General features: G+C 37.0%; 2 protein-coding genes across 3 annotated transcripts in view; both read right to left on the minus strand.

Moving 5' to 3' along the window:
* Positions 1-14,785, minus strand: part of tns3.2 (tensin 3, tandem duplicate 2) — a 49,078-nt gene extending 34,293 nt beyond the window's left edge. The window contains exons 1-13 of one of the 2 annotated variants that reach the window (XM_039693385.2): positions 14,626-14,785; positions 14,371-14,531; positions 12,981-13,159; positions 12,836-12,886; positions 12,334-12,456; positions 9,222-9,286; positions 7,908-7,991; positions 5,666-5,775; positions 5,113-5,173; positions 4,905-4,980; positions 4,391-4,520; positions 3,307-3,384; positions 3,102-3,200 (exon numbers count right to left, since the gene is read on the minus strand). In XM_039693385.2, the coding sequence (XP_039549319.2) occupies positions 3,102-3,200; positions 3,307-3,384; positions 4,391-4,520; positions 4,905-4,980; positions 5,113-5,173; positions 5,666-5,775; positions 7,908-7,991; positions 9,222-9,286; positions 12,334-12,456; positions 12,836-12,886; positions 12,981-13,130 (1,027 nt within the window). In that variant the 5' untranslated portion in view covers positions 13,131-13,159; positions 14,371-14,531; positions 14,626-14,785. Of the gene's footprint in view, positions 1-3,101; positions 3,201-3,306; positions 3,385-4,390; positions 4,521-4,904; positions 4,981-5,112; positions 5,174-5,665; positions 5,776-7,907; positions 7,992-9,221; positions 9,287-12,333; positions 12,457-12,835; positions 12,887-12,980; positions 13,160-14,370; positions 14,532-14,625 lie in introns of those variants that run through there. The other variant, XM_039693387.2, reaches the window with a different exon arrangement.
* A 1,169-nt stretch (positions 14,786-15,954) lies between these two features.
* LOC120494199 (MARVEL domain-containing protein 3) lies at positions 15,955-22,091 on the minus strand. Its single transcript, XM_039693391.2, has 4 exons — positions 21,757-22,091; positions 18,946-19,063; positions 18,725-18,825; positions 15,955-16,665 (listed from the first exon to the last, which is right to left on the minus strand). Exons 2-4 carry the CDS (start codon positions 19,059-19,061, stop codon positions 16,010-16,012), a joined length of 873 nt encoding a protein of 290 aa, XP_039549325.2. The 5' UTR covers positions 19,062-19,063; positions 21,757-22,091; the 3' UTR covers positions 15,955-16,009.
* Between the last annotated feature and the right edge of the window lie 1,140 nt (positions 22,092-23,231).

The raw sequence follows: 23,231 nt of genomic DNA on the forward strand, positions 1-23,231 counted from the left end.
ATGATTCCAGACGATAATTAAGGGTCTTATCAAGCGAAACGATCGCTCATAAAAAAAAAAACAAAGTTTAAGTTTTATAAGCTCAAATGGTCGACTTGTGATGTGTGTTTGTGACTCTCCTGTTCGAACTCATTCATCAAAATGAACGATGCTTTTCCCGAGTCAATTGGTTCATTTCGTTCGTTGAATGAACCAAATGACACGAAAAAAGATTTGTTCATTTTGAACTAATCCATTTGGTTCCGAGTGAAGTCCATTATATGCACTGTAAAAAATATTTTCACGATTTGTTATCACAACATATTTTCTTTTGTCAAATCAACTTTATAATAATTTATTCAGTTTAGATAACTTATTATTTTGAGTTTCTGATGATTAAATGAATCTCCTTCATTGTATTAACTCACTTTTTCCAGTTCAATGAACTTAAAATTTTAAGGCAACCCAGGTTACTTACTTTTTTAAGTTAAACCAACAATATTTTTTGCAATGTAGTAATCACAACATTTTTTCTTTTGTCAAATCAACTTAAATAATTTATTTAGTTCAAATAACATAAAATTTTGAGTTTCTGATGGTTAAATCATTCTCCTTCATTGTATTAACTCACTTTTTCCAGTTCAATGAACTTACAATTTTAAGGCAACGAGGTTCCTTACTTTTTTAAGTTAAACCATCAATATTTTTTTACAGTGTGGAGAAAAATCCTGGAATGTTTTAACTTAAAACATAACATTTTAACTTAACTTAACATTTTAAAACATTTTAACTTAACTTTACATCTGATAACTTAAAAGTGGATATTTGTAAAAAAATATCAATATTAAAATAGCTTTCTAAAAGTACAATGCTCACAAACTGCCTTGCTCTGTTCTGTGATGCATGTTCGTGACTCTCCTGTTCGAACTCGTTCATCAAAATGAACAAATCTTTTTTCGTGTCATTTGGTTCATTCAACGAACTGAATGAATGAATTGACTCGGAAAAAGATTCTTTCATTTTGATGAACAAGTTCGAACAGGAGAGTCACGAACATGCATCACAGAACAGTCATTAATTAATTCATTAATTAAGTCATTAATTACTCACCCCCATGCTGTACCAACCCCGTAAGACCTTCGTTCATCTTCGGAACACATATGAAGATATTTTTTTATTAAATTTGAGAGCTGTACAACTACCACATAGGCTCCTAAGGGATTGAAACTTGACGGCCCAGAAAGTCAATGAAGAAAATGTTTAAATATTCCATGTGACTACAGTGGCTCAACTATAAGTTTATCAAGCGACGAGAATACTTTTTGTGCGAAAAAACAAACAAAAATAACGACTTTATTCGACTATTCCTTTTCCTTTTATGTGGTAGTTATACGGCTCTCAAATTTAATAAAAAATATCTTCATTTGTGTTCCGAAGATGAACAAAGGTCTTACGGGGTTGGTACAGCATGGGGGTGAGTAATTAATGACTTAATTTTCATTTTTGGGTGAAATGGTTTCCCTTTAATTTCTTTTCGACTGAAGAAAGAATGACATGGACATCTTGGATGACATGAGGGTGAGTAAATTATCAGCAAAAGTTTTTTGAAAAGTGAAATACTCCTTTAAATAGAATGATCCAATACCCTTTTGCTTGCTTTCAACGATACATCACACTGTACATTCGTAGGAATTCATCATATTTCCTTCTCTGCCTTATTTCCTTTTGCTTAGAAGATCAGTTAGAAGACGACTTAAACTGAAACCGGAAGTAAATGTTCGCCCACTCTACCCTATACATGCTGGCCCATGAATATCACGACTCATCACTGTTATGTCTGACCTCCATCCCCCTGTTTTGATATTCTGACTCACTTTTCAGGACAAAACATCATTAACGTTGAGCAGCTCTCTATTACTAGGGTTCGTTTAGTGCAGCAACGTTAACATTTACAGTAATTACAAACCCTCAAAGGGAAACATCCAAGGCAATAGCATGGAGAACTGTGGTGGTACTATGGTGACTGGCAGGTCATTATGGTCTGGAGGCCTCAGACCAAACAAGATTAGATTGGGGTCAAGTACAAGAATTTTACTATTATTGTATATGGAGGTTAAGCTTTTCCACCCACCCTGAACAGTCTCATATGTTCCAATTAACCTCAGCAAACAGTGCCCAGACTTAATGGCATTAGAGTTAAAGCGTGTTTCCTGTAGCAAACCGTTACTCGACAATTACTAGACCATTACTGAGACTTCATGTCTCGGAAAGCTATTCTTTGCATCCTGAAATAAACACTGCTAACATGTGCATTCATGCTTTTGTTTTCCTCTCCTAAAAATAAATATCCACAATACCATGGTTTCACCATGGAAGTCCCACAAGACGCCAATGAAGTACAATGAAAATATGTTCCGAATTAGTGAATGCAAAGCCAGAATTAGTGCGCTTGGACAACGTGTATACATACTCTTCTATTTGAAAAATGCCCCCACAACTCTCCAGAAAAACAAATAGATATGATCACAAAGAAAAAAAATAACTAACTGTGATTCATGATGATTCGTAACATGTGATTCATGAGCAAAAAAGAAAGAGAGATGTGGTGGATTAAGAAACATAGTGTTTTTCGTCCAATATTTGGGCTTTTTTCATTTATACTGTATTTATAATCGCTTTGCCGATAAGCAAATCTTTTCCCTTGCTGTTTTCCATTTGAGTGAATAAAAAATGTGTAAATATATTTTATTTTAGAAATTTAGCACACATCTCGTTTGCTATACATATAGTTGTGTCATGTAAAGTTGTCACATTATAAATGCTTGTTTTCGTTTCACATAAAACCCCTCTTATTATAACAAATGTTATCCTGTATACTTTAAAATAATAATATATGTTTTTCAGCTGTTTTTCAGCAACAATTTAATGCGTACTTGATGAATAAAAGTATACATTTATTTAAACAGACCCTAAACTTTTGAACATCTGTGACAACATGCCTTGCTTCTTTCTAGTATGTACACAGTTTGCTGGATATCAGAATCAGGCATTGGGAAACTCATTGGTTCTATTCAAGATGACTATTCTAGACCTTATGTAGAACTTGAGGTGTCCAGTGTTACCTGCTGTATCATTTTCACTGAAGTCCCATTGAGCCTGTAGTGAATCCAGAGGGTTATTTTCAATGACAACGGCTGAACTGTTCCTCCAGTAGCCACAGTCTTGAAATAGAGAAACACAGTGTGATCATTTATAAATGTATACTGAATCATACAAATTCACAAAGACCTATAAAACATCTTCCACTGTGGAAAAATGTAAGGCCACCTGAAGCAAGGGATGGATCTCTCTCTGCTATTTCTGAGAAGAGCACCTCCACTACACCGTCCTCTGGGAATCTTGGGTCTTGAATGGAGACAAAAAGCAAATGATGACTTAAAGGGGATGGAAAAAACGACTCTGCACAGCAATGTGGGAACATCAACACATACAGTATGAGTTCAATGACAGTAAGCACGCTTGCCACAGCCATGTGACAATTTTCACTTCTGTCCATCTACATTACGGTTGTCTTGATTGTGTAAGGTTTCCCATTGTGCAAGGAGCAAAATTACACAAGTTTTTGTGTAAAGAGTTAAGTCTGTTTCTCAGATCTGCTTGAGCCACCATGCGTCTTGCCTGTCATTATTTACCAAATACATTCGGCTCGCTCTCAATCACACACCCTCTCACACACCTGGAAACACCAACCTGCATTCAAAATAATGAAGCACAAACATATGTTGGCCCCAAACCGTGTGGAAAACAGATACTGCGGCTAGAGCTTTTCTCAGAGAACTATGAACATTTTCCAATAACATTTGTCGACTGGTACAAATACTTCCAGTAATCAATTTGAACAATGTATCTATTATTTTATCAGTCTCACTTTATATGAAGTGCCTTTATCTACCATGTACGAACATATAAAATAACCATTTGACTGAACGCACTTATTACTTGTATTTACATCATACTTGTTTTTAAAAAAAAAACCTGCATGTAATTACAGCTCTATTTAATTTCTGTTATTACATCTATAATTACACGGTTGACCTTAGCCTTACCCTTTAACCAACCTTTAACCTTAAACATACCACCAAACCTGTACCGTACCTTACCCGTATCCCACCTCAATAGCAGCAAAAGTGTTTTGCAATACAACATGAGCGCATTAGTTACATTGTACCTAGGCTAATATAAAGCGTGACCATTTTGCCTTTTGACTGAACATTTTTGTGCTACATACAAGATAAATGTCATTTGGTTTGATATTTTTCCAGTGCAAATACTTTCTTAGATTTTTATCTTCAAATATTTTTTGGCCAGCTTTGATGATTTTATTAAAAAAAAGAAAGAAAAATGTGGGTACCATTGATGGCATGATCAAGGTCTTGTTTCTGCAAGGAAAGTTGGTCTCCAGATAGACCGCCAGTGTGAAACTGCACGCGAAACACCGTCTCATTAGTCCTCACGGAAACATTTTTATGATAACAGGCAATCTGCAGAGAAAGAAGAAATGTCGATGATACAGTATACAGTTTTAGTGTAAAATATATATATTTTGGATAATTTATAAGCCTTTTAAACTAGTGAGGACGAAGAAAACGTCCTCACTGGGTGGTTGTCATATTTCACTATATAAGTGAGGACATTTGGCCCTCACAAGTATAGCCAAAAGTATAGCTTTTTTGTAGGATATAGTCTTTAGCACTTGTTTCTGTGGTTTAGGGATAGGGGTCAGGTTAGGGGTCAGTGGGATTGTCCATGTCTATAAAACATGAAATAAAGCGCATGTGTGTGTGCATGAGAGAGAGAGAGAGAGAGAGAGAGAGAGAGAGAGAGAGAGAGAGAGAGAGAGAGAGAGAGAGAGAGAGAGATCTCACCATGAAATCACCATTGATCATCTGTGGGGGTTCCAGAATAAAACACACACTGTCCGTCTGACCTACGGCAACCTGACTGAGAGTTATACACAAGCACTAAATATCCACATATTCTAAATATAATCACATGATGATACACAATACGCACAGCATTTTACAAAACATACTTTTTTAATATTTTATTTATATATCATATCCAGTGTCTTACTGCACTCCTGATGTGTATATTGTCTGCGTGCCATGATACACTCTGATAAACAGCTGACACACTGAAAACAAATAAACCCAGACAAAAAATGTATTACAACTGATTAATAGTTCAAGTTAGGTTAATATAACATTTTTAGCATTTCATGTTGTATAAATAAAACTTCCAAAAAAAAGTCTGTCATCATTTACACACATTTGCTCATTTCGTTCTGACATTCTTTCTTCTGTAAAACACAAAAGAAGATATTTTAAATATATTTTGTCAATGATCTTGTGTCCGACAGAAGAGCGAACGTCATACAGGTTTAGAACGACATGAGAGTGAGTAAATGATTGACACAATTTTCATTTGTGGGTGAACTAATTACTCAAAATTACTGATGTATTTTTTCTCCAGACAAGAACTTTAGAAGAATTTGAACTATTAATGTTCATGAGAAATATTTAAGATATTAAATGGGGTGATGAATACTGCAATTATTTGGAAACTAAAAACACTATTTCACTTGTAACTTAAATGACTGGATGTAAGATATTGGCGTTTTCCTCACCTGTAGGGTGGAAGTCAGGGATGGGATGGATGTGAACGCGGTGGATGAAGAGAGGGGAAGGGTTTATGTGGATCTGGTGAGCAAGCAGCCTGCCAAACACCTGCACATACCTGACCCATCCACAAACACCTCAGTTACTCATACTGACACCAGACAATCCTAAATCAAGCCTCACAACAACTTCAGATGTTGAAAATAAAACCGCAAAAAAAAGCGTCAGTCTGGTCTTAGCTGGAAATTATCAGGCTTTTAAAAACAAAAGGATTTAAGCGGAAGAAAGAATGCAGGAATATTTTAAAGGGTTATTTCACCCCCCAAAATTGAGAATTCTGTCATTAATTACTCACCTTCATGTCTTTCCAAACCTGTAAGATTTTCATTCATCTTTGGTTACAAATGAAGGTATTTTAATAAAATCCAAGAGCTTTCTCCCTCCTTTGACAGCTACGCAACTACTAGGCTACTTTCAAGCCCAAAGAAAGGTAGTTAAAAGACATTATTAAGTGGTTTAACATCAATTATATAAAGCAACGTGAGTGGTTTGCGCAAAATAAACCCAAACAAACCATGATTTACCACTGTATTTATACAATATTAATCGTCAATGTGTTCCCGAGAGCACTACGACACATGCAAGTTGTGTTGATGCATTGTCGTTTAAGATTTTGTAAATACAGTGGTAAATTATTTTGGTTTTTTATGCGCAAAGCATTCGTGTCGCTTCATAAAATTGATGTTAACCACTGGAATCACATGATGTCTTTACTACCTTTCTAGAGCTTGAACGTGGTGCACAGCTGTCAATGGAGGGGCGGAAAGCTCTCAGATTTCATCAAAACGATCTTCATTTGTGTTCTGAAAATGGACCAAAGTCTTACGGTTTTGGAACAAAATGAGGATGAGTAATTAATGACAGAATTTTCATTTTTGGGTCAACTAACCGATTAAACCAAACAAGATAAAAGGTGTAAAAAGTGTTACTTATTCTAAAACCTGAAGAAGAAAAAAAACTAAATTTCTTAGCATGATTCACTGCTATTCTGGGTACGCCACATTATCAAAGAGAATACATAGCTTCTTTACAGTGTTGCCAAAAACATCGTCTTTGTGTTGTTCCAGCAACAGATCAGAGCTGAATATTTATGTTGTGATATTTTAAGTTTTACAATAACTCATTTTACTGAAAAGTGTTTCTTGAGTCAATAGAGACGGGAGAGCATAAGGCAAGGGGCAATGATAATACACTAAACATCAGGGAAAGAAGGTTAGAGTAAAAAATCTTCCTCAGTTTGCACGTGCGTGAGGGGTGATGATGGGTGCTGGCTTTTAGGATGATGTAAAAAAACAAAAAAACAAAAACAAAAACAGTACCAAAGTGTAAATTAAGATGTTTCAGATAAAAGAGAAGTGGGAATAATGTCCAGACTGCATTGGGGGATTTCCTCTCATGTGTGACCCTGAACCGCTGTCCAGAGTGAAACCTTCACTCGTGAGTCGTGACAGACTGCTGAGTGTCCAAAAGCCATAACATGACCAACACCTCAGTATGTTTTAAGAAGACAAACTACAGATTTCATTTGTAGCGCTTCTTCAAAATGGAAATGTGTATAAAGTAGGGGGAGAAGATGGATCATAAGCACCTTTTGCACAAGTTACCTTTCAAAAGTTTGGGGTCAGTAAAATGTTTCAAAAGTCTCTTATATGCTCACCAAGTGCCAAAAATACAGTAATATTGGGGAAAATTATTGCAATTATTCTATTTCAATAGATAAGGTACACAACTGTATTTTTACATTCACTGTAGGATAACATGGTGAGTTAGAAATGTTCATACTTAGTGTGTGTCAACTACTACGTAAACGAATGTAAATATGAACAGTAAGTTAACCTTACAGTAAAGCTATTAACAGGCACTGTTCATGATTAGTTCATGTTAACTAATGCATTAAATAACCGTGCTGTTAATGTGAATTGGTGCATTAGTACATGTGTGAGTTAAGGTTAACAAATATTAACTAATGCTCAACAGAGATGTTGTTTATGGTTATTTCATCTTAAAGCATTAACTAATGTTAACTAACCATGCTGTTAATGAGAATTGATGCATTACATGCAAGTTAACGTTAACAAATATTAACTAATGCTGAACAGAGATGTTGTTCATGGTTAGTACAAGTTAACTAATGGAACATTACTGTAAAATGTTACCGTAAAAGTTAATGCATTAACAAATGAGCCTTGCCTTTTCTGAGATGGAGTCATGAGGTTAACCATTTTATCACTGCAGAACTTCTTCATGGAGTAGAGATCTAATGCATGTTCCTCACTAGGTACAAGAGAACATGAAACAGGTCACAAATTAATGTACAAACCTATAAAATATATTTATTTAGCCACTTGTGCAATCAATTAACATACAGTACATGCCACAAAATGCAATTCAAAATACATTCACAACGCTTTCATATATTTTAATATAGACTGATTATGATACACTTCTGCTTTATGACAGTAGTCTAAGTCTAATAATCAGCCTCTGATTGGGCTGCTTCTATAGGGAGGGATCTTATTATAGGTCTTGAAGGTTGTTCTATCTAAACCCATATGAATTTCGTTCCTCCTTGGAAAAATAATCCTCTTAATAATCCTGCTCTTATAATCCTTCCCCGCCAGTGAGTTTTTAACTTGAGAATCTCTGTGACTGGATAACCGAGCAAATCCTTCAGACTGGATTTGTGAACTGGTTCAACTAATTCATTGAAAAGATCCAAATCAAAACAATGGAAAACTGGACATTGCACATGAACTCTCAGAATCAGTATTTTCAGTGAATAATGACTTAAATTCAAATCTCTTTCCTATATACACAGAGCTATTATATGAACTCGGAAGACCTGAAATATAGGGCCAGATTTACTAAACATGGTAGATTTAGTGTGAGAGCACAATTCCAAAAAAAAGCGCAGATGGGAGAGGAAAGTTCAGCGCGTGATTTACTGACAACACAAATTAAAAAACACAGATCGCAGTCGGATTATTTCCACAATGACAATCTACCAAGCAACGCAAATTAGAGTCTGGTTTAAGACATGCTTTTTGGGCAGTATATAATGGAGCAAACACCAGTAAATCACCTTGCATGATGTCTTGAAGGGAAACTCCTACAAATGCAATAAGGCCAGCCGCAAAAATAACCCTGTCCGAGCCTTTTCAGCGCTTATTTTTCACTGTCTTTAGTAAATCTTGACAGTAGTTTTCTAATGCCAAAATATGGTTTGCGCTGGCGCAATCTATTAGTAAATCTGGCTATATTCCATATAGACTACTTTTTAATGTGCATTTGAGTGCTTTTCAAACCTTGAAAGCTCCAGTGGCCATTTATTATAAATCACACAGAAAATCATACAGGTTTGGTACGACATGACGGTGAGTAAATCCTAATAGTAACAATTGTCATTTTTGTGGTGAACTTTCCCTTTAAGCAGCTTTTCTGAGAAGGCAATTGTCTTATAAGGATATTTTGACTTGTTAACAAAGGATATGAATTAAGTTGTACCTGGTGGAAACATTAGATAGTTGGATGTAAGAGGATATTACCACACCCACCCTGTCTTTGCTGCCCTATATGAAAGAGACAGAAACAAGTTAACCAAGTTTGACATAGTACGCAGGGATAAATAATGGACTATTAAAAGGAGCTGTATGTAAGAAATTTATTTCAAATAATCATAAAAGGGCCCTGGAATGCCACTAGACTTTAAGAAATCATGTTCATTTCAAATACTTTTATCACTGAACACAGGATATTGTCATTTAAAGGGATACTTCACCGTTTTTTCATATTAAACTATGTTATTCCCTTAAACTGAAATTTACCATCACGACCTATTGGTTTTCATTAAACCGAGAAAAATGGAATTTTGTTTTATTGAAGCAGCCTAAATAGTCCACTTTGGAAAATGTGTAGATGTCACGGTTTAACCCCCTCAAACGTGAAACTTACACGTTTGCGTTAACACGCTCCAGTGGAGAGATATCCAGATGTTTATTCGCCTCTGCCATAACGACCTATCGGTTTAAACCGAGAAAAAAATGGAATTTTGTTTTTATTTACGATCACTGAGAAATGTTCTATTATTTAAAATGCAAAAAAACAAAAACAAAAAAAAAAACATATATAGCCTATATATTTTCAAGGTGAAAAGGATTCATTTGCCTCGATCCACGCCGAAAAAATGTCTAAATGTCACTTTTTAATGAAGCAGCCTAATGAGTAAAATGTCAATTTTTCCGGCGTCCCCCAGCTCCTCGTTTAAGCAAAAGGTACGCTAAAACAATGTATTACATCGACGTTAAACCACATTAACCATGTTAACCATAACCTTTTAAATACTGGACCTAGTTCCATTGCTTAGCAACGGGGAGAAACTCCTGTAACTTCAGTGCCCATCCCGTATCACGACAAGACGTGAAATAATCACGTTGGTCCACTTTGGAAAACGTGTAGATGTCACGGTTTAGTTTAAACTCAAAACCATAAATAGGGCGTTACTGCCTCTTGTGTATATTTCTATATTTATTTTTCCAACAAATAAAACCAAACCTTTACTGTCTATTTTCAATAAAAACCCATTCAATATACACCTTTGAACCCAACACACTCAGTAGCTCAATTGATAAAGTGTTGGGCTTTAATCAAGAAGACCTGAGTTCAAATCCCATTCTTGCTCACGTTAAATTGTTGTGATTATATCAGCCAAAACAACATTTATTCAACCCCGTATCACGACAAGACGTGAAATAATCACGTTGGTCCACTTTTGAAAACGTGTAGATGTCACGGTTTAAACCCCCTCAAACGTGAAACTTACACTTAAACTGAAACTTACCATCACGACATATTGGTTTTCATTAAACCAAGAAAAATTGAATTTTTTTTATTGACGATTACTGAGAAATGGTCTATTATTTAAAATGCAAAAAACATTTATTATTTTCAAGGTGAAAAGGATTCATTTGCCTCGATCCACGCCGAAAAAACGTCTAAATGTCACATTTTTAACGAAGCAGCCTAAATAGTCCACTTTGGAAAATGTGTAGGCTAGATGTCACGGTTTAACCCCCTCAAACGTGAAACTTACACGTTTGCGTTAACACGCTCCAGTGGAGAGATATCCAGATGTTTATTCGCCTCTGCCATTACGACCTATCGGTTTAAACCGAGAAAAAATGGAATTTTGTTTTATTTACGATCACTGAGAAATGTTCTATTATTTCAATGCAAATATATATATATATTCATGGTGAAAAGGATTCATTTGCCTGGATCCACGCCGAAGAAAACGTCTAAATGTCACGTTTTTAATGAAGCAGCCTAATGAGTAAAATGTCTATTTTTCCGGTGTCCCCCAGCTCCTCGTTTAAGCAAAAGGTACGCTAAAACAACGTATAACATCGACGTTAAACCACGTTAACCGTGTTAACCATAACATTTTAAATACTCGACCTAGTTCCATTGCTTAGCAACGAGAAGAAACTCCTGTAACTTCAGTGCCCAACCCATCACGACAAGACGTGAAATAATCATGTTGGTCCACTTTGGAAAATGTGTAGATGTCACGGTTTAGTTTAAACTCAAAACCATAAATAGGGCTATACTGCCCTCTTGTGTCAAATTATATTTCTATATTTGAAGAGTTCAGATGCAAAAGCCTCTAAAAGCCACTTGAAATTTTCTTCTAGAACGATAATTTTTATCAAGCTTGTATATTTAAGTTCGGTGATTTCACTTAAATGGCAATGATAATTACCTATTAATTGTTATTTAAGTGAAATTACTGAACTTAAATATACAAGTTTGATAAAAATCATCATTAAAGAAGAAAATTTCAAATGGCATTTAGAGGCTTTTGCATCTGAACTGTTCATTTTTTTTCCCAACAAATAAAACCAAACCCGCAATAAAAACCCATTCAATACACCCTTGAACTCAACAGACTCAGTGGCTCAATTGATAAAGCGTTGGGCTTTAATCAAGAAGACCTGATTTCAAATCCCATTCTTGGTTACGTTAAATTGTTGTGATTATATTAAACAAAATGGCCAAAACAACATTTCTTCAACCCGGTCTCACAACAAGATGTGAAATAATCACGTTGGTCCACTTTTGAAAACGTGTAGGCCTAGATGTCACGGTTTAAACCCCCTCAAACGTGAAACTTACACTTAACTAAGACGAGTTGATACATATCTCTGTCGTCTAAGTGCGTGCGCTCAATCGCTCTGGCACGCGAGGTACTTTGATAGCACTTAACTAGCCCAGTTCATTCAATACGGGCCAAGCAGAGAAGCGACCAAACACCTCCATGTTTTCCTAATTTAAATACAGTTACTCGAGCAGTGTAACTCAAAAATAAAAGGTTGACACAAAATAAAACGTTGCGCTTTTCTAAGCGTGTAAAATGGATAACTAGATTGTATGGCGGAATACCACAGCAAGTGATTGGGAGCACTTCGACTCGGCGCAGTAATATCATCCCTCGTAAAAAGTCCTCTTATGTACACCGCTCTACAGTAATTTGAAAGCGATTGCAGTACCAGTTTTGGCCACAATCTTACATACTGCTCCTTTAACCTGAGAATAAAGTGCAAATAACTTCAAATCTCACTTTGCAGTGCAGCAGAAGCACATTTTCAGGATGTGCACTGAGCCAGTTGTTCATGTTTTTACACAGAGAACAGAGCAGATGGAGTGATGGAGCGTGACTCTCCGGCCAGCCCAAATCCACCACCTAACAGGGTCAGAGATGTGAGCAAACAGTCATACATATACTGCCGTTCAGATGTTTGGGGTCAGTTTGAGTTTTCAACACTGATAAGAAGAAATTTCCCCAGCAGCAATGATCATAGGAGTGATTTCTGAACGATCATGTGAGACTAAAGACTGATGCTGAAAATTCAACTTCGATCACAGAAATACATGATATTTTAAAATATATTCAAATAGAAAACTTATTTTAAATTGTAAGTTTAAAAAGTTGAAAAGTTTCAGTCTTGGTGAGCAAAACATGTTATCAAAAACATTAAAAATGACCCCAAAGTTTTGAATGGCAGTGCACATTTGTCATCACACATCGGTAACATCAGTCACATGACACATTTTAACCTTACCCTGTGATTCATTCTGCTGAGATCATCACTGTGTTCGGATAAGTTGATGACCTGCGTGCAGGAAAATAAAGATTTTGTTCCTCGTGTCCCCAAGAGTAACACTCTGACACAGTCACAGAGACATGTGATGTGTTGGTTTTCTCACCATGTATTGATCAGCATGTTTGGACTGCAGCATCTGCGTGATGCTGCGCAGGTTGTGTCGGTACGTCTGCTCTGCGCAGAAATGGCCGAATGTGACACCAATGATGCGCTCCGTAATGTACTTCAGGTCAAATTCATATCCCTCCGCCATCACAGTGGTGTTCCCTCATGTGAGGAGATCTGCAGAGAGGATGAGACTGGATTCAGTAAGGACTCTTTACAATTTATGCATGTAGGGATGACCAAATCTGCAAGGATCCATGGAAGAACGGCAATGGTTGGCACTACAGGCAAAGGACAGTTTCTAAGACATGCAGAACTTTTTGCATCATTTCATTTCCTTATAAATCTTTGTTCAAATGCAACTTTAATATATTAAAATCTGTAGGTTCTGAGTGGTTTTAGACCACTAAATGTATCTAAATGTCTGTCACTTTTATTTAATCCATCAATCCTTGCTGAATAAAAGCAAACATAAGAAAAAGAAAAGAAAATCTTACGGGCCCCAAACTTTTGAATGGTACACTCTAAACAATTCTGGGTTGTTTGAACCCAAATTTGGGTAAAATATGGAGAAACCCAAATGTTGGGTTAAAACATTTTTATTTCAAATTTTAACCCAACTTCAACTTTTTACTTTCAACTGTAATTTTTTTCAATTGCAATTAAAAATGTTTTTTATTTATTCATTATAAAATTAATTTTAAATTTAACCAACCATTTGGGTTTGTCCATATTTGACCCAAATTTGGGTTTAAACAACCCAGCATTTTTTTAGAGCGTGTACAGAAATGATCATTTGAATAGTGGCATTTAAAAATACATGCAGAAATAAAACTGAAACCACAGTCTGAATAAGCAATCACAGGATGCTTCCTCTATTATTTTCATTCAGTATATCTCTTCCTCTAGAAAAAGAAAAGACCAGTTTGGCTCATATTATACTGCACTTCAGGCTACAATATATGGAATCAGTGTCAGAAATAATGCTTTTAGAAAGTTCAAAAGAATAAAAAAAAGACCTCTAACACGTAGCACACAAGCTTCCAATTCATAAACACATGACAGACAGTGAGTCTCTTAAATGACATTTGTCTGACCCCTGTCATGTGATGGTGGAGAGGCAAAACAGATCCACTGAACTGAAGTGAGACTCAAAATGAACCAATCAGACCACTTCTTTTAAGTTGACCTGACACAAAGTGGACACACCTATTGACAACACAGACACAAAGAGGACTTCACAATGATTTCAGTTGTCGCTTCAATTTACGTCTCACTCACTATTCTCCACTTCTAGCAAAGGTTGATTTTTTTGTCCATTTACTGCAAAATGGAGAATAATATAACTTTAGATTGTGTAAAAAGACTTACACGACTGATCTGCTCACCTCGTTCCCTGTTCACACCAGATTAGATTTCTTAAAGTTCATCCACTTTCACCTTCAGCACTGCACACCTACACCATGTGCTCCATGCGGACGTGCGTCTGGTCACTTATCTACAGTATGTTTAATCCGCAACCCGTTTAACCTTCAACCTCTAACTAGATCTGTTAAGAAAAAGAAACAAAACACAAATTATCGCTCACCTGAGTGCTATCTTCATTGAAACACTCTATATAGAAACCAGCTGAAAGAACTCACCCTTCTGTCTGGCTGAAATCTCCTCTCTCGTCTGAACGTCTGTGAATACGGGAAGAGAAAAGAAAGGTAGCAAAAGGCTTTGTCTAGTCCGTGACTGAGCTCACATGTACTTTGGCCGTTGTTATGTATGTGTGTTTTCACCCGTTGTCAGCACTTGTTTGTGTGGCAAGCATGAGTAAAGAAGCACTACCAGGGGAACACTTCTCCCACAAAGAAAAAGCCCTGAGTCACATATGGACATGTGATGTAGTAATACTGGACACTTCTCTTTTGTCTTTGCGTGTTGGAAAGGCCGAAACTTTATATAACACATGTAAAATACAAACATTTATCATAGTGATCCATTGATTTCTAAATAATTGAAATTATGTGAGCCCACGTTTGTTTAGTTTTTTTCCATGCTTTGACTGTTACTGGGTCATAATGGTTAAATATTACCAGCATGTGCATTATTCCAGCTGTATCTAGAGCTGTGCGATTATGCCGGCCAATCACAAACTGAAAACAGCTCTAACAGTATGACAGCTAAACTGTGTAAACACAAATGTGTTTTGAGGTTTTACTATGTAATTCCAAACAACTGTATATCCATAAGGAATCTTCAAAATATATATATTTTTTAATAACATCAAGAAAAAGATTACATTTGTCACAGTGAAAAAAAAGATTGCATCATGAATGCTAAAGTCATATTCAGCTGTAATGCTATTTAAGGACAAATATCATAGTAAATGTGAGGTCAAACTTAGGGGCCAGAATTACATGTGTATGTATCTGCTGCCCCCTATTGGACAATTAGCCATAAAGAATTAATATAGTTCACCCAAAATCATTTTAGACATGTCATTCCAAACCTTTCTTCTGGGGAACGTAAAAGAAGATATTTTGAGAAATGTCTCAGCATTTTTACCCTACAATGGAAGACAATGGTTACCAAAACCAACCATTGCAGAGTCTTCAAAATATCTTCTTTTGTGAAAGGCATTCAGGTTTGTATATAAAGTGTGAGTGAATGACAGAATTTTAGTGTTCTGGATGAACTATCCCTTTAAAATATTCAGCACATATCTCAATATCCAATGCCAAATTTGAAATTTCATCTCCAAAAATGACATAATTCTACTTATATCTATTGATTGAATTTCTTCATTAAAACGGTTCACATAATATTTTGTATTAATGAGGCTAAATGCCACAGCTTAATTTGTATTTTACCAAGGATTTATACAATATTAACTGAACTATTTACCAAAATAAAACTAATTACACTCTAAAAAAAAGTCAAACATTTTAGAAATGTAAAAAAAAAAAAAAATAAAAGGAGAAAAGTAAGAAATTAAAACCAGTTTATGTACATCCAGTCAAGAAGATTTCAGTCTACATTTCAGACATAGAGGTCAGAATTAACAGTTCTTTCTTTGGGACCTCTGGTTTCCTCTCTTCGTTCGGCTTTGTAACGTTCCCGGTCCTTAAAGTAACTTCTGACTTCCTGGATTGTTTTTCCTGTTAAATAGGTGCCAGCAGCATACATAATTGCGGTTATGATTCCGAATAGTGCGACAGATGCATCCCCCCCATTTACGCTACAGTTCATCCAGGTATATCCGTTACGAGCATACAGTCGTTCACGTTGAAGGCACATGTCGGTTGAGTTCACATAGATCACGAAATGCAGGTACAAACCAACAGCAACCACGTAAGCCACAGCACCAATGATCTGGAACGAAAACTGTCCAATCAGGATCTTCCGTGGAAGCCTGTGGGCGGGTTTGCTGCCGGACACCACGAACAGGAGTGAAAGAACACCAAATGTGAGGCTGAAGGCCACGCCTCCATAGACTAGAGGTGCTCTCATTTGTCCGAACTGCATGTCAAGTTCACGCACTTTCTGCAGCTCCGTCCCCTCAAAAGGAATTATGGCGTCGATAAAGCTTCCGCCGCCCATACCCATCGCAGACATTCCCATCTGTGACATGTGAGCAGCCACCACGCAGATGAGCACCAGCACATTGGTCATGATGGAACATAACAACACGATACCTGAAACACACACATGCAACTACATAAGAAACTGCAATCTTTAGGGCAGGGGTTTTCAAACTTTTTAATGCCTAACAACCCCCCAATATGATGATCATCTGGTGAGGGACCCTCTTCCCAAAATAAATGCAACTATGTTTTCAAGTACACAGACACATTTATAAAAATAGTAAAAGCAGTGCAAATTTAAATTATATTAATTATCAAATAAAAACAACATAGGAAATGCAGTGTTGCGCAGTGATAAATAGAACCGTTGGGTGAAGCGGTCATAGCCATGTTTTATCATTTGTTATAACCAATCAGAATCAACTATTGGAACTAACCGTTATATATATATATATATATACACACACATTTATGTCATATTAAGTTGTCAGGGTATCTAGTTTTTAACTTTTTATCATATATTAAAATATAAAAAAAAAATGGTAAAGCTCTTTTCAGAAAAAAAAAAATATTATTAAAAAACAGAAAATCATTCCATAATTAGTAATTAAGGCAAATTTGAATTTAATGATGAAAAAGAATGCTACATTGTATTTTTATCCCTCAATAACTATTTTTTTTAGAGAACATACATACAATAGAATCCGTAAATGTAACATGTTTAACATATTAATTTAATATGTCAAAAGTTTAAAAAGCACCAAAAATAAGAGATGAATTATTGGGGCAATATGGGGACTCTAGAATATTGAGTTGGACAATAAGGGGCTTTTGAGTCAAAAAGGTTGATTTCTCTGTTTAAAAGACAATCAATACATCTGTCAGTGCCCTTAAATTACACAATGTACTGTATTGTGTACAACTGACCATGTTTGTATCATGTGAGTGGAAGAATGACAAAATGTGCATGTGTTATTGTGCATTTGTGTTTTTACAAGTATGTCAATAGAGTGCAACAGACAGGTTCTAGAATTAAAAACTCCATGGGGAAATTGAATGAATATTGATTGAATTTTGAATGATAACTTTTTAAGCCTTTAAAGACAGCCCAGTTGTGAGCTACGGAAATGTTAATTTATGGTATTTGCTGCTGTTGAAGATGTCAGCCCAAATTACTTCAGCTTTTTATTTAAAAAAAAATTATTGAACAGTGAAAAACTACATCACCCATGATTATGTAAAGAAAAACACCAATCAGAGATTTACACAGTAAATATAAAATCATAATTTGTAAATGAGTATATTTTAAATTGCTCCATAGTTTAAATTTTTATTATGCTGTTCGCAATGCTTGATGGGATTGTAGTTCTTAAGTACAGTCTTGTACCTTTTTCTTTTTGTCTGATTTTCAAAAACTTTTTTGCTTCAAAATACAAGGTTGTAGTGTTGTGATTCACATTGTCGCTGATTGGCTTGGTACATGACTTTAATGGACTCTTTAATGAAGACTTTTTTTTTAAATCCTTATGAAAAAAAAAAGGAAAATTTACTTCCCGAACAAGCACAGCTGAAAAAGATGGCCAGACGCTAACATAATATAAAGTGAACAATAAAAATGTTTGTAATATTTAAAATATATTTAATTTAATTTTTGAAAAACAATGTAAACAATATACTAAAAGAATATAACTTAATACAATTTTATATTTATAATATTAATAAAATAATTTTATAACAATCTGAGACAATGTCAGAGTTCATTTAAATACGCATACTATCCCTAATGTATTTGTTTGTTCAAATTAGTATGAGGACAAATGTTGCATATGTCTGTTCAGTGGAAAACAGTAAAGGTTTGTAAATGAAAGATTAGTATCAACAAGCTTAAAAAAGCTAAACCGGTTAGACCAGCTGGGACGAGGAAAGGGGTAAATGCATAGTGTCGTGTCAGAAGGTGCTGCTTGAGCTAGAGTAAACCAGTTCTGTGTGAGATCATGTTTGAAAAAAAAAAATCATGATCGCAAACTTGACACCCAAATTCAGAGAATTACATGAAACTGGTTTAGACTCTTATACGCAGTTGTTTAGATGCATTGGTTGCATTCCAACATGCATACAGCAACATGTGTCTCCCATCCATTGATAGTTCTGGCCGTCTGTGAATGCCTACCTCTCCTGGAACAGACGTGAGAGCACTTTGACTCCTGGTGTTGCTCTCGAGGAGCGCTCCTCACAGATCTCTGATCATTTCTGGGGTAGAACGGGGGCTGGCTATAAGACAAGTGTCAGACACAGCATGATTTAAAACAATGGCTTGTAATGACGTACAAAATACAAAAAAATGGTGAATATTTGTGTGTTGTTGCTTGTTTGAACAGTGTGTCATCTCACCTCCCACTGCCTGATCGTCGGTCACTAGGACTGTCCCGTCGGGTGTGGGGATCTCTGTCTCTACTACCACCATTTCTCTCTCTCTGTGCACGCTGGTTTCTGGACGGCTGGCTCATTGCTACATGAGGGAAAGATGATTTGATGTGTTATGTGCTTATAGCAGAGGTTTTCAGATTTTACAGAACCAGGGGACCCCGGCCAGACTTTGAGGGAATCGAGATATCCCTATATAACAATGGATATAATACTTGTCATTAATGACATATGCATACATGCATATTTATTAGGGTGATATCAGCTAAATTGGGCCACTTTTTGGTAAATCGTTTGGGACAATAATACAATACCATATATGCAGTATCCATGTGTTTTTATGATTAATTATGACTGTTTTTGATACATCTGTGTTGAAATTTTGTAATAAAATAAAATTATTTAGGCCCTACAGTTCTTGAAACATCAGAAGTGCCGAGTTTTTTTGCATGAGCCATTTCAGGTAAAATGGGCCAGCTGTTCAGGTAAAATGGGCCAGTCAAATTGCAAAGGGAAATAGCAATTTATCATCAATTATATTTAAACACAATTTCTTATACAGCCAAATTAAACAAACATAGTTCATATGTGCCAAAACAAAAATGTGTGTGTGTGTGTGTGTGTGTGTGTGTGTCTGTCTGTGTGTCTGTCAGTGTGTGCGTGCGTGTCTGAGTCTGTGTGTCTGAGTCTGTGTCTAAGTCTGTGTGTCTGAGTCTGTGTCCGAGTCTCTATGTGTCCGAGTCTGTGTGTCTGAGTCTGTGTGTCTGTGTCTGAGTCTGTGTGTCTGTGTCTGAGTCTGTGTGTCTGTGTCTAAGTCGGTGTGTCTGAGTCGTTGTGTCTGAGTCTGTGTCCGAGTCTCTATGTGTCTGAGTCTGTGTGTCTGAGTCTGTGTGTCTGTGTCTGAGTCTGTGTGTCTGTGTCTGAGTCTGTGTCTAAGCCTGTGTGTCTGAGTCTGTGTCCGAGTCTCTATGTGTCCGAGTCTGTGTGTCTGAGTCTGTGTGTCTGTGTCTGAGTCTGTGTGTCTGTGTCTGAGTCTGTGTGTCTGTGTCTTAGTCGGTGTGTCTGAGTCGGTGTGTCTGAGTCTGTGTCCGAGTCTTTGTGTCTGAGTCTGTGTGTCTGAGTCTGTGTCCGAGTCTCTATGTGTCCGAGTCTGTGTGTCTGAGTCTGTGTCCGAGTCTCTATGTGTCCGAGTCTGTGTGTCTGAGTCTGTGTCCAAGTCTCTGTGTCCGAGTCTGTGTGTCCGAGTCTGTGTCCGAGTCTCTATGTGTCCGAGTCTGTGTGTCTGAGTCTGTGTCCGAGTCTCTATGTGTCCGAGTCTGTGTGTCTGAGTCTGTGTCCGAGTCTCTATGTGTCCGAGTCTGTGTGTCCGAGTCTGTGTCCGAGTCTCTATGTGTCCGAGTCTGTGTGTCTGAGTCTGTGTCCGAGTCTCTATGTGTCCGAGTCTGTGTGTCCGAGTCTGTGTGTCTGTGTGTCTGTGTCTGAGTCTGTTTGTCTGAGTCTGAGTTCCTGTGTCTGAGTCTGTGTGTCTGAGTCTGTGTGTCTGAGTCTGTGTCCGAGTCTCTATGTGTCCGAGTCTGTGTGTCAGAGTCTGTGCGTCTGTGTCTGTGTGTCTGTGTCTGAGTCTGTGTGTCTGAGTCGGTGTGTCTGAGTCTGAGTCTGTGTGTCTGAGTCTGTGTCCGAGTCTCTACGTGTCCGAGTCTGTGTGTCTGAGTCTTTGTGTCTGAGTCTGTGTGTCTGAGTCTGTGTGTCTCAGTCTGTGTGTCTGAGTCTCTCTGTCTGAGTCTCTGTGTCTGAGTCTGTGTGTCTGAGTCTCAGTCTGATTTCAATTTGAAAATTGAAATTGAGTCTGTGTCTGAGTCTCTGTGTCTGTGTGTCAGTCTGTGTGTCTGAGTCTATTTGTGTGTGTGTGTGTGTGTGTGTGTGTGTGTCAAAGATGATGGCCCATTTTAGCTGAAACCATGTTGCCCATTTTACCTTAGTGGGTTAAGGTAAATTGGGCCGCCAAGAAAAACATCACTTTTATAAAAAATATGTTTATATACCAAACTAACAACATTATTTCTGATTAATGCCATCGAGACAGACAGTATGCATAGTTTTTTTATGAGCATGTTTGTTTTTTTATTGATGTATCATCCTTATAATAGTTCAGTGCAATTTGGTATGCCAGGCTACTTACCATGCAGCTTTCTGGTGTAGTCTCGATTTGAATTATTCCCCCGCCCACCATAGCAACCATAAACCAATCTTATCGCCTGTTATTTGTCAAGCACAGTTATGACAACAGTTTGAAATCCTTTGCAGTCATTGGCTCTAAATTCCAGAGGAGCTGGGACCACCAAACCTTAAATGGCCCATTTTACCTGATGGCCCATTTTACCTGATATCACCCTAAGTATTATAGGTCTATACATTTTATAGTCTGAATGATTTATCTGCCACAGACTCACCCGTAACAGTTTTTTCGAGGACTTTGGATTTGGAGTAAAATGTCTACATTAACATTTCAGCATTTTTTTTTATATATTATCAAGGCAATCATAACCGTCCCTTCCGAAAATTATATGGTTTTACGACATATAACATGGTTAATTTTCGTCAGGGGTTCTAACACAAATGTTTCAGCTTTCTGCCTCGCAAAGCAAACGGAGCGTCTCGGTTCCACCTGTCTTTTGTTTCGGTTGACATCAGCATAAACAACATTACACTTTAGTTTTTTCTTAACAGATATAGGCTATACCAAACAATGTTTGTAAACACAACGCAAAAATAACTTACTTGCTTATAAGGCGCTGATCACATTTGTTTTGTTTTTCCAAATCAAAACTCCACTTCCCACAGTCACGAGACCGAAACCCGTCAGTGAAATCTCGCGATGATCACCTCACCTGTATAACAGGTGGGGTTGAGCAGGTGACACGCGGCTACTCTCTCTGAGACGCACTATCAAAGAGCTCGTTATCTGTGTGATCGCTTATTCAATCTGTCCTAAAAGATCCAATCTGTGATAGCCTAACGGGAGCAAGGGTCACGTCACACCGCTGTCTGAGATCATAGACTTGTGCCCGCAACAGAAAAGTGGCTTTGTTTGGATCTAAACCTACGCCAAGAGGAATCCATGGGGTTTGATTCATCCAGGCGAGGCGACTCGATTCTTTTGAATCATTCACCAAAAAGATTAATTCACTGAGTTGACCAGTGGGGTGCACACACTGACACACGTTTCGAAACGGGGCACGGTTCCCATGAAAAATTGCTATATTTGATAATGTGAAACCAGTCGTGACTTATGATGACCCGGATGCGCACCGTACCGAACCCGCAAGCCTACCAGGAGGATGAGAGCGTAGCTTGCCCTCGAACAGTGACGCGACCTCAAGATCACGCCATTACTCTAGTGAATGTCGATAATCAAGTGTCTTTTTGTGGATGAGTCACACAAATGATTCTTTAAAAAAAAAAAGTTTTTTTTTTTAAATACACACTGAGGATGGAGACATTTGAATCCAGCATTTGAATACTGAAGACAGGAACGAACACAGTCATAGCCTACGCTTCAAAAGAGTCTGCAAAGTAAAAAATAATACAAAAATATATAACTTATATACATTTTTTCTTCTAAAAAATAGCCTAGCTACATCTTGCAGACATCAAATAGACCTCTCCAAGATGTAGCTTACTTGTGTTATCAGGGTATGAGTGTGTGTAGTATGAACCAAAGATAACGACTAAGAACAATCTGGACGGACTGCATCCGTTTGCATCCTGCCGAGACTATATGTCCTCAGTTCAGTCCTTCAGACTTGTAGGCTAGTCTCCTCAGTTAAAATGCTTGTCTCCATTCCGCTAAAATGACATGCAGAGCCGGACAATAATGGAGTAAATTTACTTGTGTACAGTACTTGAGTACAATTTTGAGGGATCTGTAGGCTACTTTACCCAAGTATCATTTTTGGGGAGTAGGCCTACTCATGACTTTACTCATGTACATTTGAGAGGGAAACATTGTACTCTTTGCTCCCCTACATTTCCATTCATAACCGTGAGTACCCATCACTACTTCTAAAAAAAAAGAAAAATCCCAGAAACCCTCAATTTGTTGTTTTTTCTCTCAAACGTGATTGGATTGTGCAGGTGCCACTAATTGGGACAGAATATCAGCACCTTCACCTTTCCGCCAAAGTACTGTAAACTCCATGGTCAGATTTAGATAAAAGACAAAACCATGGATGAAACAATGGATGAAGACGCAG

The sequence above is a fragment of the Pimephales promelas genome, chromosome 13 (assembly GCF_988280905.1).
Source record: "Pimephales promelas chromosome 13, fPimPro1.hap1.1, whole genome shotgun sequence".
NCBI classification, from domain to species: Eukaryota; Metazoa; Chordata; class Actinopteri; order Cypriniformes; family Leuciscidae; genus Pimephales; species Pimephales promelas.

What these genes read in the sequence shown, in the direction of transcription:
- LOC120494199 (XM_039693391.2), bottom strand. Translation starts at nt 19,061, where the DNA reads ATGAGCCAGCCGTCCAGAAACCAGCGTGCACAGAGAGAGAGAAATGGT. An exon ending in CGACGATCAGGCAGTGGGAG is followed by an intron (nt 18,826 to 18,945) that starts GTGAGATGACAC and finishes CTTGTCTTATAG; the next exon opens with CCAGCCCCCGTTCTACCCCA. An exon ending in TCACGTCTGTTCCAGGAGAG is followed by an intron (nt 16,666 to 18,724) that starts GTAGGCATTCAC and finishes TGTGTGTTTCAG; the next exon opens with GTATCGTGTTGTTATGTTCC.